General features: G+C 36.1%; 1 protein-coding gene and 1 pseudogene across 1 annotated transcript in view; one reads left to right on the top strand and one right to left on the bottom strand.

Moving 5' to 3' along the window:
* Positions 1-6,316: 6,316 nt before the first annotated feature.
* LOC107089720 lies at positions 6,317-8,254 on the bottom strand (annotated as a pseudogene).
* A 3,479-nt stretch (positions 8,255-11,733) lies between these two features.
* The window catches only part of pias4 (protein inhibitor of activated STAT 4), a 12,719-nt gene continuing 6,919 nt past the window's right edge, over positions 11,734-17,533 (top strand). The window contains exons 1-5 of the mRNA XM_015382661.1: positions 11,734-11,783; positions 13,845-14,226; positions 14,314-14,398; positions 14,489-14,530; positions 15,113-15,203. Of these exons, the coding sequence (XP_015238147.1) occupies positions 11,757-11,783; positions 13,845-14,226; positions 14,314-14,398; positions 14,489-14,530; positions 15,113-15,203 (627 nt within the window). The 5' untranslated portion in view covers positions 11,734-11,756. The remainder of the gene's footprint in view (positions 11,784-13,844; positions 14,227-14,313; positions 14,399-14,488; positions 14,531-15,112; positions 15,204-17,533) is intronic.

Raw genomic sequence — 17,533 nt, 5'->3', positions numbered from 1 at the left:
GCACAAACACTGAGAAAACTAAATAGTTCAACATACCCACATGTACACTTTTCACCCTAGCAGTCCCCGAGCTGGGAGCGGGCAGTTTGCGCTGATAAAATTCAAAGGTGTTAGAGTGTGGCAGCAGTTATTCTTCTATTTTTTCTTTGTTTTTGCTTTTTTTAACCAGATGTTTCTTCCTAATTTTGACCAAAAGTGATGTTTTCTTTTGCCCCAATTAGTGTAAACATATAGTGTCTTCCAAAAAATCAGCAAAAAGTAGTGCATAACTGTGAAATGCAGCAGGAGAGCTTTAATCAGAGAAGCAGCCCATAGGCCCAAGCTGGCTGTAAAGCTTCACAGATCATCGATGAGATTAGTTGTTAGAATGTGAGAAAAATGTCCAAATCTTTCAAAAGGCTAAAAACATTGCAAAGCACTTTAATACATGTTTATCAAACTGTTTCAGATCATTTTTGAACAGGTCGGCCTTACATACATTGAATTACAACAGACTATGTCACGTGGAAATGTTTTTAAGCTGGGTATCTTAAGGAAAAAAAATAGCCTAGGGGGTTATAGATCCATAGACCTGTGTTATCTGATGCACATCTGCTCTATGGATCCATTTTAAGTTACAGTTCAATGTCAGTGTGGATCTCAATGGAATACCCTAATGATGGATTTGTTAAAAAAATAAATAAATGTAGACATTTTTGTAACTTTAATTGAAACATCTTCTATAATTACGGGAAATATATTACTAGCTTTAAGCTGCTTTTAAGTAGAAGAAAAATGCAATTTTGATTTGGTAATCCAGTAAAAAAAATAAAATTAAGTACTACTAATAAAACATTAAAATGAGTTGGACGATAAATTGTGGGGGGAAATATTTGCTTGCATCTTGCGCCATCTAGTGGCGGCATCGCGCCCCTTCCTCCCCCCCTTCCTCGGTGGTGAAGCTCGGCTCCTTGGCGCGGTGGAAGAAGGGTTGAAGAGGGGGGAAAATACCCAGCTAGTCTGCTTTTGTCTCCGGGGAGCTGCGGGTCGATGCCTCGTCCCACCATATGTCTGATCGCAGCTGCCAATCAACAGGTCAACGCGACCCGGGGGAGGCACGCACTGGGGGGGGAGGAAAGGGGGGAGAGATCAAACAGTGGACCTCGGGGATGACAGATGCAGATGAAAAAAAGAAAAGGCAATAAAACATTGCTTCAAAGATGGCAACGGTGCACTGGGAGGCAAATTATTGTTAACAGTAATCTGCAGAACAGCGCTTCGCATTCTGATCGATTGACTATTATAGAGCCTTTGAAGCCGAGGTAACGCAGGGCTTTTGTTCATAGTGGGACACAAGCAGAAAAAGCTCTGGTTTGGCTTCTTTAAGCCTTAAATGCTGCTTACTTATATGCAATCATGCTTCTAATAATGCAGCAATTTGGGCTCCACTTGGCTTCGGGGCCCTTAAGACTCATTCAGCAGCAGCAGCAGGAAGCAAAAAACTTCTGAGACTAATAATTAGAATTAGAATGAAGACCTGCAAAGTCTGTTTTTATTATCAACGTACCTTAGGTTACTTTAGGCTGATTTATCAACTGATTTTTTTTTTTTATTATTATTGTTTGCCAAAATGAGCTCATAGTGTTTAACTAAAACCACAGTATGATGCACTGGAAAAATTATAACCTTGCTCAGACTATTAAAAAAAAATGCCAGATAGCACATCTAAAATATTTGACTTCACATAATCTGAATGTAATCATTTGATGATATTATGTTGATGTAAACAATAATACTACACTTGACACAACTTAAAATCTTTGCCCTGTTCCAAATAATGTTCTGAACATTTCAGTTGATGAAACAAACTAATACATTGGACCAACCTAATATACTTACTTTTAAAAATTAACAAGAATTAATGGTTGTATAGAAACCAGTTAATTTAAATATAACCAAATTAGATTTTTCACATATCATTTGACTTTACTTCAAAAATAATTTCCATTTCCCATCTTACAAATTCTATACACCCTGGACAGGTTACCAGTCCATCACAGGGCAACACAACCATTCACACACGCCTAAGGAGAATTTAGAGAAGCCTATTAACCTAACAATCATGTTTTTGGACAGTGGGAGGAAGAAGGAGTACCCAAAGAGAATCCACACATGCATGAGGAGAACAGACAAATTCCAAGCAGAAAGATCCCGGTTTTGAACTTGCAACCTTTTTGCTACTAGGCAGCAGTGCTAGCCACTGAACCACTCTGTCATGGTCAGGGGTGACATGCTCCGAGTGCATGCAAAGCGCAGTTCACATTAAAAAAGAATTACCTTCAGGCCATTAATAAATATATACATATTGAGAGAAATCAAAAACTTTGTTTTGGGTTCTTTTTATGTGTATTTAGTTCAGGTTGAATCAAACTTGCTGTCTCAAAATCCAAAAAGAATGAGTTACACAATCAAATCAATAACTTTATCTAGTTTAGAGTGAAAAGCATTAGTTTGAATGAACAGTTACATGTTACACTTTTTTCAGTGATGTGTCATTCTGACACATGGATGTCTCAAGCATTTCTGACTGCAAAAATAACAACGAAACAGACTGGAAAAACGCTAAAAATCATATTCACTATATTACTTTATTCTTTAATACATATAAATTCTACAACTCTAATATACTTTTTAAGTGAAATTTAATTATCAATTTACTTAATTGGACATTTAATTATTTAGGTGTGCATTTTACAATTAAATGGCATATTTAACATTTAAATCATGTAAATAAATATACATCTACTTATTTATTTTCTAATATATTTTGGCCTTCCATATATCTATGGAAGGTGTTCCGCAGACTTGTGGGTTTACTTTCATCAAAGTACTGATTTTGCTCCATCCATAGTTAAATTTTTGGAGACCGTCTTTTTTGTCCCTTTTCCAGCTGAAGACAGAAAACCCACAGCATGACGCTGCCATAACTACTGATGGGACAGAATGTCAAGTTTCAATGTTACACTTGTGATACACATAACCTTAGATATGTAGGTTAAAAAAAAATCAGAAAAGAACACAACTTTTTCCAAATGCTTGATGGGTCGAATACGATGCTTGAATCAAACTGTAAGTTGTACTTTATTGCTTTTCTCTTCCCATAAAATTGCCAGACTTTTGGAATGCAATATTTCAATTTTAATGTGAGAGGACAGATTAGACACAGAGCTATTTCTTTTTATTTTTCTTCTTCATTTCATCTTAGAGTACCTGGACAAAAGGATAAATGGATCGTCTTCATCCATATAACTTGTTTGTGTTTACTAATGTATTCAACTGTGAATGATTTTAAGTTATTTATGAGGTATGTTTTTATTGTGATCTTTTAGGTTTTAAAACATTTAATTTTAGAAATATATTCTGTTGGTGATGAACTGTTAATTATGTGGACCTTTTGCACTGGCACATTATCAGTTAACTATTGCTCTAGAATATGAAAAAGTGCCTAAACTTTAAGTTACTATGAAATATATAATTCATTTCAATAAATAAGTGAGAAAAAACAATCATAGAAATATTTTATAGTACAACACAAATACTTTTTGAAAAGTGCTTGCAATTGTTTGTGTAAAAAAATTTAATATTTGACTACTTAATAGTGATGATTTTTTAAAACCCCAATTAAAATGTATACAAACTGTTACACCAGCTTTATTGATTAGGTTTCAGCAGTTTTATCGATGCCAGCAACTGCCCTTCTGCAAGGACTAAGCAGGTACAGTATATGGAAAATGCATGAATAAACATTATACATTGTGTTTTTCTTCTAGGATACCTAATTCTCCCAAGCAATCATTTAAACTTAAACCCAATTTCAAATTGAAAATCATCTTTACTGAAGTCAAGCTCACCTTTCAAGCATCTCTCTCTGATCTAGCACCGTGTATAGATTTAAGTTGAATAACAATCTTTTGTATGTTGGTCAAATCACAGAGTTACATGTGAGTTAAAGGAAATCAGCTTTGGAATGCTGCTGTAAACAGAGTGTATTAAAACACGGCCTTAATGTTCCCTCGCCATCTCAGCAGAGTTGATCTTCTTAGCTCACTCTCTGCTAATCAGCAAAAAAAAAAAAAAATCTTTGGGCTTTAATCTACGGCCCCCAGCACGCCACCACCCATCTCATTAGATTAACAAAATAACATGCACATATGCATGCACACACCGAGACACGCAGCTCAATCTGACCTCAATCGGATAAGTTGTAATAATGTGGTTAATTATAATTTTGTCTGATTAGCAAACATGTTCCCCTTTTTGCAGGAAAAACGCCTAAAATGTTCACAGATATTTCACATCTCACAAAAAGCTTCACTTAGCAACATGTTTGCTTATGCATAAATTAGCAGTGTGTGCATTGAAAACCGTGTGTGTGTGTTTGTGTTCATGTGTGGGGGGGTTAGTGTGTGTGTGTGTGTCTGTGTGTGCATAGCAAACATATGCAACCAAATTAAAGCCGCAAAGCTGGTGAATTGAAGAGGATTTCATGCAGGGACCTTTTCATGGGAGTTAAGCAAATTAGGCCTCCAATTAGCTGCTGACATCGAATAGGAAGATTTGGAGAACAAAAATTAATTAGATGGATTTTTCATTGTTCTAATGAACATGGCCAGAAACTAAGTGTGGTGAATAACACCTGCTCTCCCAGCTCTTGATCCCTCTGACATATTGTTTGTCTGTTCAGAATCTAATTTAATGTCAAATACAGCCTTATTCAAATATTCAATATTTTGCAAATACGAAGCCCACATGAGCAGAGAACAAACAAACTTTAGAAAAGTCAATGTATGATCTAATCCTCAAAGGCTGCAGAACTGTGGATTTAAATGCCAACCTTTGCAAATCAGAGAGGAATTTCCCTATTGATGTGAGCAGAGTCGGTAAAATAGAAGTTGACTCTTGTTTTTGTGGTGGTATTTTGGAGTCATCTCAGAGCAAAGCTGGAATTTGAATATTAAAGACAGAGGTCAATCATAGGTCTGATCAGTTTGGTGAATTGGTGAAATCTTTTTGCAGAAAAAAACATGTGCTTATCCATGAGCATTCTGGTTCTTATAAAAGCTGTTTTAAAGTAAATTATTGCCATTATCCATCTATATCAGAAAGGGGAATTTCTGTTTATATTTTTATCTTTTTCTTAAATATTTTACAAAACATTATTGACCAATTAAAATAAACATCTTTTATATAAACTGCTGTTTCTTTAAAAACTAAATATGTCTGTTTCGGTGAGATTTTGGTATCAATAGAGTAACCATCAGTGATATAAAATGTCAGTTTTCAAAAACCTTTTCTAAAATTTCCACAACAGCAAAAACCTTTAAATCTGTCTTTCATAATTTGTCCGGAACTTGTCGGTTTGGATTTTTATGAATATAATATCTCATTTGTTAATTTAAACATGAAATCAGCTGTATGAGGTTGATGTTATTAAAATTTTGACAATTCATACTTTGCATCCTCCTCATTTAAGAAGATTTGATACCATAATAGCAGCTTATTTATTGTGTCTGTTTTTTTTCCCCAAATGAACAGAAAAAAAATCACATATAGGCTATGCTGCCCTTCCATCAATCTATAGTAAATCATTACTCCTTCGCTCTTCCAGCTTCCTTCCCTTTCCTGTGCTTCCTACATTCAAGACCACCCATTGTCCCCACACACCTCATCCCACCCCTCCCTTATTTTTAGAGCAGCGGCTGCGGATTACACAGTGTGATAAGCTTCCTAGTTCTTGAAACTATTTCGGATTGCCGAGATTATCTGGCCTCATTTCCTTGGGTCGTCTTTGGAAAGCCAGATTTTAGGGCTCTTAGGATTCAGGATTTTGCATCCCGACAGCTTTAACTAATTAGCATGTAGCACCGGATGGTGTCCTATTAGGGGGCTCACTTTTAGCATTCTGTTAGCAAAATCTGGACACACAATCACTAACACACACACACAATATTTCTTTAAAGGGGCTCTGTAATAATCTTTTGACAATGTATTCTTCCTATACCTTTAACAGCTAAAAGCTGTCTGCTGAATAAAGTTGTAAAAGAAAACACACATCATGGAAAAATTTAATATTTAATACATTTATGACAAAACTCTGTACCGGTAATATCAGAACACAAGTGGGGAAAATACAGGAATTTTAAAATACTGAAACTTTAAGATACAATATACACTTTAACTGTCTCACAATATAAATATCATGATGAAATTAGATTTTATCACACTGTAAAAACATTCCAACCAAACTGCAAACATAGAGTGAAGGACTTAAAACCTTTCAGGGAACAGAGGGATTGAGACCCAGCTGAAGCCCCACTTGTTGCTGCATGCTGGACCACGGCCAGTAGAGCCTAGGTGTAAAACAGGACAGAGGAAATGTCGGGACCTGAGGGCAGCACCAACAGGTTGTTCTGTGAGGGGCCAGTGCGGCGGCAGGGTGGTGAGGGGAGGTCAGGGAGGAAAAACGGATATGTGTCGCCGCCCTGCGCGCCCTTCTTCTTGCCCTCCGGCATTGGTAGTCCCCTTTAGAAAAATCTTGGTAGTTGGCAGGGTGGATCGCCCAGAAGTGACCTTTGCCGTTGTCACTTCGACCTGCTTTGATGAAGCAGTCATTGAGGGACAGGTTGTGCCGCACGCTGTTTCTCCAGTTCTTATCCTGTTGGAACATGTAAAATAAAATAAATCAGCTTAAGAAAACAAGTTATATTGGAAGTAAGCAGGAGTAGTGCAACGGTTTTTCACAACTGGAAAATAACTCATGGGGCCGCAAAGTATCAGTGATCCATTTTAGTCCTGCTGCTGGCAAGCAGGCACCATTGTGTGTCGAGAGCCTGTATGATCACAGTAACTAACAACACCCTGTCTTACGTTTTTAGCACGTCAACTAGCGATCAACTTTAATCCATTGGACTGCACCCAATCTGCTGTCACACCTGTTGAAGGCAGTGACAGTTTGCGACCTAGCAACAGGATTACTTTATTTGCGAATTTGCCAACAAGAAGATCATCTACTGTCCTTGTGAGCACCTAATTGCTTAACCACTCAGACAGATTACCTGAGCCAACTAGGTCGCTTTGCTAAAGAAAATGGTTCCCTGACCATGTTCTAATGTCTATATAAAACTCATATAGAGGTTCACAAAATTATAATTTTTGTTTGGGATTCCCTTTAAAGTATCAATGTCAACATATGAGAGGAACATATTTCAAGACAGCACATTTTACTTCACATTAACACCAAATAATGACTCCAGCTTGCCTTTGCAGCTAGCCTACCTGTTGTACCGTATTGCAGTTCTGCAGAACTTTATTTTTTCTTTGGTATAAACAGAAAAAAAGATTAAGATGACCATACCTTACTCTTGAAGTAAGGGTAATGGTCCATGATCCACTGGTAGATGTCACACAAAAGCAACTTCTTCTCATCAGACGCCAGGATTGCCTTTGAGATGAGTGCGATGTACGACTGATTGGGTTTGTCTAAGGATTTCTCAGAATTACAGCTTGTAGGCGATGTGGTGGTGGTCACTTCCTCCTCTCCCTCGTCGTGTTGGTTTTTGTCCCACTCCTCTTTGCTGGTTTTACTTTTCCCAGCTTTGGCGTTTGGCTCTTGTAGACACGTCACCTGTTCTTTGCGTTGAATCTCCATCTCTTTCAGTTCAGGATTCTGATCATTTAGCAGACTGGTCTCCGTCTGTTTTGCTGCGCTACTTGCCGTCACTTCTCCTTTCGAACGTTCGACTCCACTATTGAACAGAAGGTAGTCAATAGTGAAGCTCAGTCCAAGCCTGTCTCTGCTTCCGTTGTGGCTGTTCCTCGTCTCCGTCGTCAGTTCCGAGTTGGTGTCTTCTAAACTCATTGCAGATGTTTTATGGGTTTTTACACTAACTGTATATCAGATTTTTTCCCGTTCATGAAAGAAAAAAATCTTCTCTTCCAAAGATCTCAGAGTTGCGATTTCAAGGTTTAAAGCCAATTGAAGAATAGAACCATTCATAAAAGCGAATGCCTCCGTGCCAACAGTTTCTTTCGCCAAAGTCTTACAGTTGACAAGATCACGGATAAAGATGAGCCTCTCAACTGTTGTTAACCTTGATGCGCTAACGCCTAACACAATGGCAGCCTGTGAAAATGACGTCAGCTGCTTTGTTGGCTGAAGAAAAATCCTTTTGCTCATCAAAAACCTAAGGCTAAAACATCTTTCTCAAGCTTTGCGTTTTCCAAGCTAAAAAGCAGTGCTTCACATTTGTGAAGTGAAGTTGGGTCTCTATTTATATAACTCTGACTTTATCCCTTCCAGAAAGGGGGCAATGAAGACACAGGGGAGGTCCAGGTAGGGGGTCCTGAATGAGGAGGATTATTTTTATTAACCTAAGCAAATCTTTGTAATTACGAGAGATTAAACACAAGATTTAGCCGGACATGGTGTGCTAAAAAGATGGCTGACTTAGAATCAAAAAGCTTTTAAATGCCAGTCTAAGACTGTTTAGCTTGTTTTGTGTGTATGTGTGTGTGTTTGTGTGTGTGTGTATGGATGGGGTGGTTTGTCCAAAGAATTTCTTTGAAAAGGCAGTATTTAATGGGGACAGTTCCTTGATTTTGATTTCAAAATTGTAATGTTATTTGAAACTCAAAAAGTTAGGAAAACAATCATGGTTTATTTAACATGAGGTTTATTCCAAGTTAAGTATTTATTATAAATATGACTAATTTGTTTACATTTCTTTTTTGTGATTTTTTTAGATATGTTTAAAATAATCTATTTAAGTTTTTCAATAAAATCTAACCTCCATTTTCTTTATATAAATAAATTATTGTGGTATTTTCATTCTTCCTTCATGGTTATCAAATATCAAAATGTAATCTTTTATTATTTTTATGTGCATTTTTGTATTTTAAATACTATAATATTATATTATAATACTATAATATAATAATATTACTAATAGCTGATTTAAAAACCGTTACTTTTTAACTCTACTCACTTTTTTTAAACAGAGCTATTTATTGATTTTGTTCCAAGATAATGCAACATGCACTTATACAGCTTTTCCTTGGGATTAATGGGTAAATAAAGTCTACTTGTTAGTATTAACACATGTTCAGAAAAGCTGATCTTCCTGATTTTTTTTTTTTTCTTCTATAAAGTGTGTATTTGGACCTGGGAAGCTGCATTTAATTTCTCAGTTAAAACAATAAAACATGACTGCCTAAACCCAAAAGTTGTGCAGATATAATGTATTTGTTTTGCAAATGATCTAATCAGTGAATATTACTTTGTATTTTAACTGCTAAATCTGTTGTTTTTGAAGTATTAGAATATTTTTGGCTATTTTTTTTTTTTCAAATAAATAGACAATATTAAAACATTTAAGAGTGCACATGAATCTAATTTGTTCTACTAAGCTCATAGAAAAGATCTTGACAGTTGTATTAACTTTAAATTATAGACCATATTGCCCTCTTCTGTTTGAATAATGGAACAGGATCTTTAACATTGAGCACAGTGTCTCACACCTTCCTACTATGTATTATCAGGAGCCACATTGGCTTGTTTGCACATGCATGTTCCATCAATAAAACAGATGTGGTGGAAATGTGTTGTCTTCATTCTGTGACTGAAGTCACAGAAGGTTTAACATGGACCTGCCACTCACTTTTGATGCCTGTTTTGTATCATTTCACTGTCCAAATCCCCACATTGTCAAGTTTCAAACATCTAGCCTTAGATTTGAGATAACGATCAAGGTGAGCAACTTGGAGGTTTTTCTGCTTGTTCAGTTTTCTCTTCACCTTTTGCACTGCAACAATATCCATGACGCCTTCCTTTACACCTCTGCTTCTCTGCCCACAAATTGCATATGAGACAGAGATCATGACGGTAATAGCCATCCTAAAACATGGACTAGGTTGTTTTTAGAGCACACCTTTGCTATCTCTTTGGAAGATCCATTTGTCACCAAGATTTAATAGATCATCCATCATTTTTTTTCATAATGTCCACCATGATGGAATCTACTTTGTGAAATACATCTTCCGCCGCAACAAAAATGAAAATACAAAAAACACCCACAGTGTAATAGTACCACTTCAATTTGAGATTTATCCAATAGGCTTGCAAGATTTCTCCTTTTTGTTCTCTAAATGTATTAATGGTTTTCATGATTAAACACTTCACTTCTATTTTCACCAGACCACAAATCAATAAAATAGAGGTATTTGTCCCTATACTACATTTCGTTGCTTCGTACTTGTGACAATGTAATGACAATAAAGTAGAATTCTGTTCTATTCTTTGTTTATTTGCATTTTGGAGTATTTTTTTTATTGATCTATCACTGAACGGCTTTTCAGTCCCTATTAGTATGGGACTTGTTAGGCTCTGGATAATGACACTTCCTTTACAGTTTCAGTATCTTTTGCATTTTTACGCGGCTAATATGTATTTTCATATTTTCAAAAATCTGATTTGTAACTGAATTTGCATTTGTCTAATTACTTAATGGGTTTAAATTGGGGTTTTTTGTGGATTTTTATTTGATCTGTTTATGTAATAAAATAAAATAATTTTTTGCTGTGAATCTGCTTTAACACAAATGATCAAACTGAACCATAAATAATTAGTTGCTTAGATATAATATGTAAAATAAAAAAAGAATATGTGGTGTAAACATATATAGACAGAAAAACAGACAGAACCATTGTAACTTCAGAATAACATAAAGCAGGCTCCCACACTGAGCTTTCATAAGGCTATTCTTTTAGATCTTTATATAACTTTGTCATTTATATACAAACAACAAAATACTTGTATTAATAATAATTTTTAAAAATCCAATAAATATGAAGAATTACAGATGTAGTGATGAAAGGAGAGAAAACACATTTACTGAATGTATAACACCTAAACATTTTAAGGATAACCATTTTCTATTAATTTAAAGTCTTTTGCATTACATAGCAGCTGGTTGAAAGAAATATGGACATATTTCTACATTTGAATTAGTCTATATGTGTTTTTCATAAAATTAGAACAGCTTGAATAAAAAAAAAAATACACCAACTTATATCACCAAAAATATAAAGAGCTACTATAAAGTCTGGACTGGATTATCTATGGATGTGTGCAGGTTCAATCATACACATGTGTATATATAATTTAAACTCTTCATTTAAATAACAGTATTGTTGCTTTAGAGTTTTAATTTGCAGATCTGTACAAAGGGCATGGAAATGTTTTGTTCAGTTAGTTTTTTTTTTTTTCTTACATTAGACAAAGCTTTACTGTAGCCTCTCATGGTTGGTCACCAAACCCGAAATGGATTATTTTGCTCGGACGGGATTTCAGAAGACCATGCTACCCCCATCCACTTGACAGCCCCTGTTCTCCTTCCACATTGAATTTCAGTAGACATGACAACGTGGATTCAAAATATCTCAACATTATTAAACTTAAACATATCATATCAACAAAAACTATAAAACACTGTGAAATTCACTGATACTGAGGCCTAATGTAGAGAAAGAGACCTGCCTTTGACTATTTTTTTAAAAGGTGTACTATATCTTTAAAATACAATAATCCCGCCTATTTGAAGTGTCAGTCTTTTTTTGCGTAACCCGATTGGTCAACGCCGTACCTCTCTGAAAAAGGTTTGTCGTTTCATTGGTGGAGGACTTGTCGTCATTTGTGACTCTCGCGGTACTGCAAAGCGAAGATGGCGGCCGAACTGGTGGAAGCGATGGTAGGTAAAGCTTGGTGGCTTTTCGGTTGATGGGGAACGGTAGTGGAACTGTGAGCCTAAAGTCACACCGGCCGTGGGAAACCCGGAGTATCTGTGTGGATATTTTTAAGTATAAACAATCCTACAAATTGGACATATTGGAACCACGACGAAAAGAACTAGCATTAGGTGCTAACAAAGCTAGCCTGCTAGGTTATGTTATCCATGCAAGTGCTTGGTACATTTAGCATCACGCTGGGTCTGAGGAAAGACAATGATAATGAATGAGACCTAATTTCAGTTATGTATGCATTCACATGACTTCATTTGCAATAGTCTGTGGATTATATTGTTTATAAGTTGGCTTCTTGGTTTTTAGAGCCTAGCATTTAGCATCTGTCACAATGATTGAATGCTGACAGGCTAGTCTCTTGAGAGGCAAACCTCTTTATTGCACTGTATTTATGGTTAGCTTCAAAAAGGGGGAATAAAAGAACAAGGTGGTTGTGATTTATCGATCAAGTAATAGCATTCGTATTCTAATAAGCACTTATGGACAAACAATAGCACGTCGTTTCTATCGCGCTTGATGGTACTCCGGATAGATATGCAGTGTGAAGCTGTTCATGTTTGTCTAATACATCCTGTGTCTCTTAACTATGAAATAAACTAAAGTCATTTTTTTAGTGGTAATGGTTTATAGACTATCGTTTAGTTGAGCAATAAAATACTTCTGTACATAGAAACAGCTAATCAATGCAAGATGTAAAGCAAGTCTACAGTATAAAAAAAAATTGCAGTTTCAAGGCATCTCTGTTCCTTAATCTCCATTTCTGTACCAATGTTTACATTTAACCTTCAAACCCATGTAAACTAGAACAAACAACAGTAATTGATTTTGTTGTAGTTATTGTCTTTAAACTTTTACTAAGCTATGTGTAAATGCCCTGACTTTCAGTGGTCATAATACATTTCCGTTAATTGATATGCCATTTAGTAGGTTAGTTCAATTCAGTTTATTTATATAGCGCCAATTCACAACATGTCATCTCAAGGCACTTTAAGGTTCACCAGATCATACAGTCAAATTGATTGTCATTTATTTCGAAAAAGAAAATGTTTAAAAAACAAACTCTACAGTAGATGGATGAAGTATACAATATGTTTTTCATATTGTAATTCACATATTTGCAACTAGATTTTTTGCATCAAACGCTTCCCAATCTACACAATTTGGATGCATGAATTGTATTTTTTTTTACTGTAAATATTGTTCTTCTCACTCAATCCCTGCTATTGCCCCTCAGTTGCAAATTGTGGAGAGGTATCGTGTTTTTTCTGTATGTAAACCAATATTTGTAAGAAATAAACCAGTTAATTGACATTTCAACAAAGATCAAAACAAACATTCAAAATTAGTCTTTCTAAACATTGTCTCACATCTGGATAAGTTCTGCTGTGGCTGGGCAATTAATTTCTAAATGATTAATCACACTCTTACGTTAATGAAGCTGTAAAGTTTGGAAAAACAATTTTATTTTAATTTTTTTTGTTTCCCACCAATGCCCTGTTTGGGCTGCCATTGGAGAAAACAGATCAGACTAGATTTTTAAGTCATATTTGCCAGGCATAAATTCTACTAAAGTGAGGCCATATATCTTCACAATTTTTGATTTGTGATTTTAGAAAAGTAATGCAGACTTCCTCAGTAATCCCTCTTGGGTTCAGGAAAAACTGCTTTGACTCCAGTCTTTCGAAAATATTATTATGCAAGACCATTTTGGTCATTGTCACAAAAAGATACAAAGTTCAATGGAGATGCATTGATCTGATCCAGCGACAGTGTTTATATATGAATATAAGTATATAGAATATATGATAAGTATAAATAAGAATTTTAAAGACAAACTTTCGTGAAATTTTTATTTTTTCTTCTGTTGAGCCGCGTTCGCGCAACCTTCAACAGCGTGGTTTGACAGATCTGTTTTTCCAGGTTTTCCTACTATTCAGTTAGGACTTTGTGATCAAAGTTTGTGACACATGGCCTAAGCTTCTTATCGTTTTGCCTTCTCTTCCTTTTAGAACATGGTGAAAAGTTTCCGGGTCTCAGACCTACAGACGCTGCTGGCCTCAATGGGTCGCAGCAAAAGTGGTCTGAAGCAGGACCTTGTGGGTCGTGCACTAAGACTAGTGCAAACAGAGTACAGTCCAGAACTCTTGAAGAATGTCCGGCAGCTTTACGAGTCTCGTTTCCCTAAATCAGCCGCTTGGCTGCCAGCACGACGTCCGGAAGGCGTCCCAGTGGCATATTCATCCCTCAGCTCCTCTCCATCATTGACCTCACAGGGCCCAGACTACCTCAACGGGATTTCCAAACCGCTCCATCCGCCTGCAGCAGAGGTCCGGCTGGTCCCTCTGCCCTTCTACCAAACCTTAGAGACGCTTCTGCCACCAACAGAGCTAAGTGAGTGCAAACCAACGGCCTGCACTTAAGCTTTACATTATTTGTATCTTATTTATTTTTGATTTGTTTATCATTTTGTTTTTATAGTTGCCCACAACAGTGAAAAATTACAGGACAGTCAGTGCATCTTTGAATTAACACCACTGCAAGCAGACCAGATTCGAAATGCAAGGTAATAACTCAGTAATGACATGTAATTTATTATCAAAATTCTTATTTAAGTCTGTAACTTATATATAATTTTAATTATCTGTCTACACAGTGAGCTTCGCCCAGGGATCCGATCAGTCCAGGTGGTTCTCAGGTGAGTTCAGCTCAATAGAATTTATTGTCCTGCCAGTTAAAGCTCTTTGTGTGGATGGAAAAAAAACCCAAAACAAATATTGCTTTACTTAGCAGTGCTTTTTGAAAAAATCAAATTCAATTTTGAATTTATTCTTATAATAATTCCTTAAGTTTGATTCATATAACCAAAGATTATCTTTATAGATTGTGTTTTTCACACTTCTTGCAGCGCAATGAACTACCATTTCTTTATCAATTCGCTGTTGAATGTTAATATAATACTATTATTAAAATGTTGCATAACTACACAGCCACATAATTCAGCGAACAGCTAAAAAATGTTAAAACCTGCAATCAAATTTTAGATCAGGTCTGATCAAAGAGAATCTCATCTAAACATTTTATTTTAATCTATTCTTGAAATTTAGATCGATACCCAGTTCTATTACTTAGGGGAGGGTGAGAGTTCTTAAGATTTCCATATTTTTTGTTTATTTTCATTTATTGCTAGATTTATTTATTTTTTTTTTATCTCTTTTTACTTATAAGCCTAATTGTCTTAGATGGTCTCCTATACTTCTGTGCTTTCTCTTTCATGCAGAATCTGTTACTCAGACCTTATTGGCGTTCAGGAGGACCAGTATCCCCCCAACATTGCTGTCAAAGTCAATCAGTCCTACTGTCATGTACCGGTAGGTTGGTTCACTCATAAATGATGTTTTAGGAAAATAAGGAAGAGCTGTTCATACTTTCACATTTTACTGTTATTTACTGTTAAATTGTGAACTCTATGTATTAGTTGGACTCCTCCCTGTTTGAGACAATTTACTTAGTCACATATATTATTACTTTGTACAGTTAAAATATATGCTTCCCACTCTGATCTCAACATTGAAAGTGCAAAGATGATTGCAGTTTGCTATACGCTGCAGCTCTACTATTGATCTGGCGTGATTCTCCTTCACAGTCATCTCTCTGGTTTATAAAACACAGTCAGACCAAAAAATGTCCAGTTAAGTGCCTTGCTTAGTTCAAAGGAGAAAAGGGAAACTGGTCCAAGATGATAGAAAAGCAACAGTATCACGCAACTGATTTTTATAGCTGTTCTAGTATAATGCATGATCAGTATTTTCTTGGGAAAATATTGCTCAGGAATATATTTTGGGTTTCTCCAAACCACAAAAATCCCAGTAAATTTCAAACAAAACAAGACCCTTAAACAGAGTCTAGTGCATCCTAAAGAAAAGACCCCCAGACCAAATTTGAGCGAAATGTTTTATGCAGTTCAGTGCAGTAAGGAATGCTCTGATCTTTATATTGGAGAAACCAACCTCTCCAAAGACGCATGGCCCGACACAGAAGAGCGACCTCCTCGGTACAAGACCCGGCTGTCCATCTACACCTTATGGACAATGGACAATCTTTTGAGGCCCAGAATGTTCACATTTTGGACAAAGAAGACAGGTGGTTTGAGAGGGGCGTGAAAGACGCCACTTATGTTCAGAAAAACAGTGGACTCAGGTTTCAGCTCTCAAAAACCTACAATTCAGCGATAGAGTTGATTCCTTCCCGCCATCACCTCAACCCTGACCTGTTTACACGGGAACAGAACACCTCGCCTGTTTAGCTAGGTCAAAAATTCCCTTTAACGACCCCCCTTTCAGAGACATAGACGGGTATCGGGTATTGCAGGCTAACAAACAACTCAAACGACTCCCCATTCCAAAGAGGCTGACCCATTCGTCCGGTTCAATTTGCATGTTTTCTAAGCCAAAATAAGAGTTTGTTTTTGGTCTACTCTATGATGCTTGGAACCTAACGCTATTTCTGACATTTGAATTGAAAACGCTTCCTGGGTGGGAAATGAAATGTCTTCAAACGTTATTAGCATAATTTAGCATTAATTAATCAGCATTAATTATTTGCACATTAAGTTATAAAACATCAAAACAACCTTCCAATGCTGTCAAATTGTTATATTTGGGTTATGTATATTTGTATTTCAGACTTATGTATCGAGTGTAATCTATAAATCTGTTAAGGGTGTTCCGTGTTTAGATTTCAATATATTTTATGGTATTAAGTATATGCCTTTTTTTTTATCCCCGTGTTATGTAATTTATTCCTGTGTGTCGATAATAAATTTGGAAGTTTAGTGTCGTAGCATCTAGGGGTGGGCAATATATCGAATATCGTCAATGTATCTGGACTTTTCCCCCACACGATAGTTAAAATGACAATCGCTACCATTGAGTACAAATTTGCATGACATTAAGCAGTCTGCATCTATTTCACTGACATTTTTTTTTTTGTTTTTTTCCCCAAACGCTTTGAATGCATCATAAACCCCTCATTCCTTTCGTTTGCAAATGGCAAATGAATACGGTGACAGCAGGTGTTTCAGCTAAGCAATGTATGGCAGTGGCTTGGATTTCTTCTTTAAAATTCCCAGCAAATAAATATCAATGCAAATAGTTTTGAGATGCTCTGATAATGCTCTAATTTTTGAACAGTATTTCCGCTTTTGTTTTTTTTATTTAAAGTAAATTTCTTTTTTCATGCAGCATTATTTTTTTATTATAGACAAAAAAGCCTTTTTTTATTTTGCATTTTATTTAGTATTGCGTGTTTTTGCTTCATTTCTTGCTTGGTTGCTGGGATCTTGTTAAAGGTCTAATATGGGCACCGAAAGACGTAATGTGGCAGTTTTATTTGTGTAAAACTTTGACCTGGTTAGAATAAAATATTTTTAATTTAAAACCAAAAGCTTGAAGGAGTATATCATTGCAATTATATGCACTCTAGTGTTTTTGAAGGTAATTTAAACATATTGTGATATATAATCATTAGGGATGGGACGGTTTATGAAAACTGTCCGAACCGTTCGGTTCGACTGTCTCGGTTCGGTTCGCGTGTGTTGCGTTCGGTTCATGCGCGGCTCCTTTTTCTCAAAGGCAACGCGGGTACACTCCAGAGCAGAAGGTGGCGGTACTGCGAAAAAAAGCCAACCACCAGTAGTAAA

This window comes from Cyprinodon variegatus, unplaced genomic scaffold, assembly GCF_000732505.1.
Source record: "Cyprinodon variegatus isolate N-32 unplaced genomic scaffold, C_variegatus-1.0 Scaffold261, whole genome shotgun sequence".
Classification (NCBI taxonomy): domain Eukaryota; kingdom Metazoa; phylum Chordata; class Actinopteri; order Cyprinodontiformes; family Cyprinodontidae; genus Cyprinodon; species Cyprinodon variegatus.
Note: the sequence above shows the minus strand (reverse complement) of the source record. Positions and strands in the feature narration are given on the sequence as shown.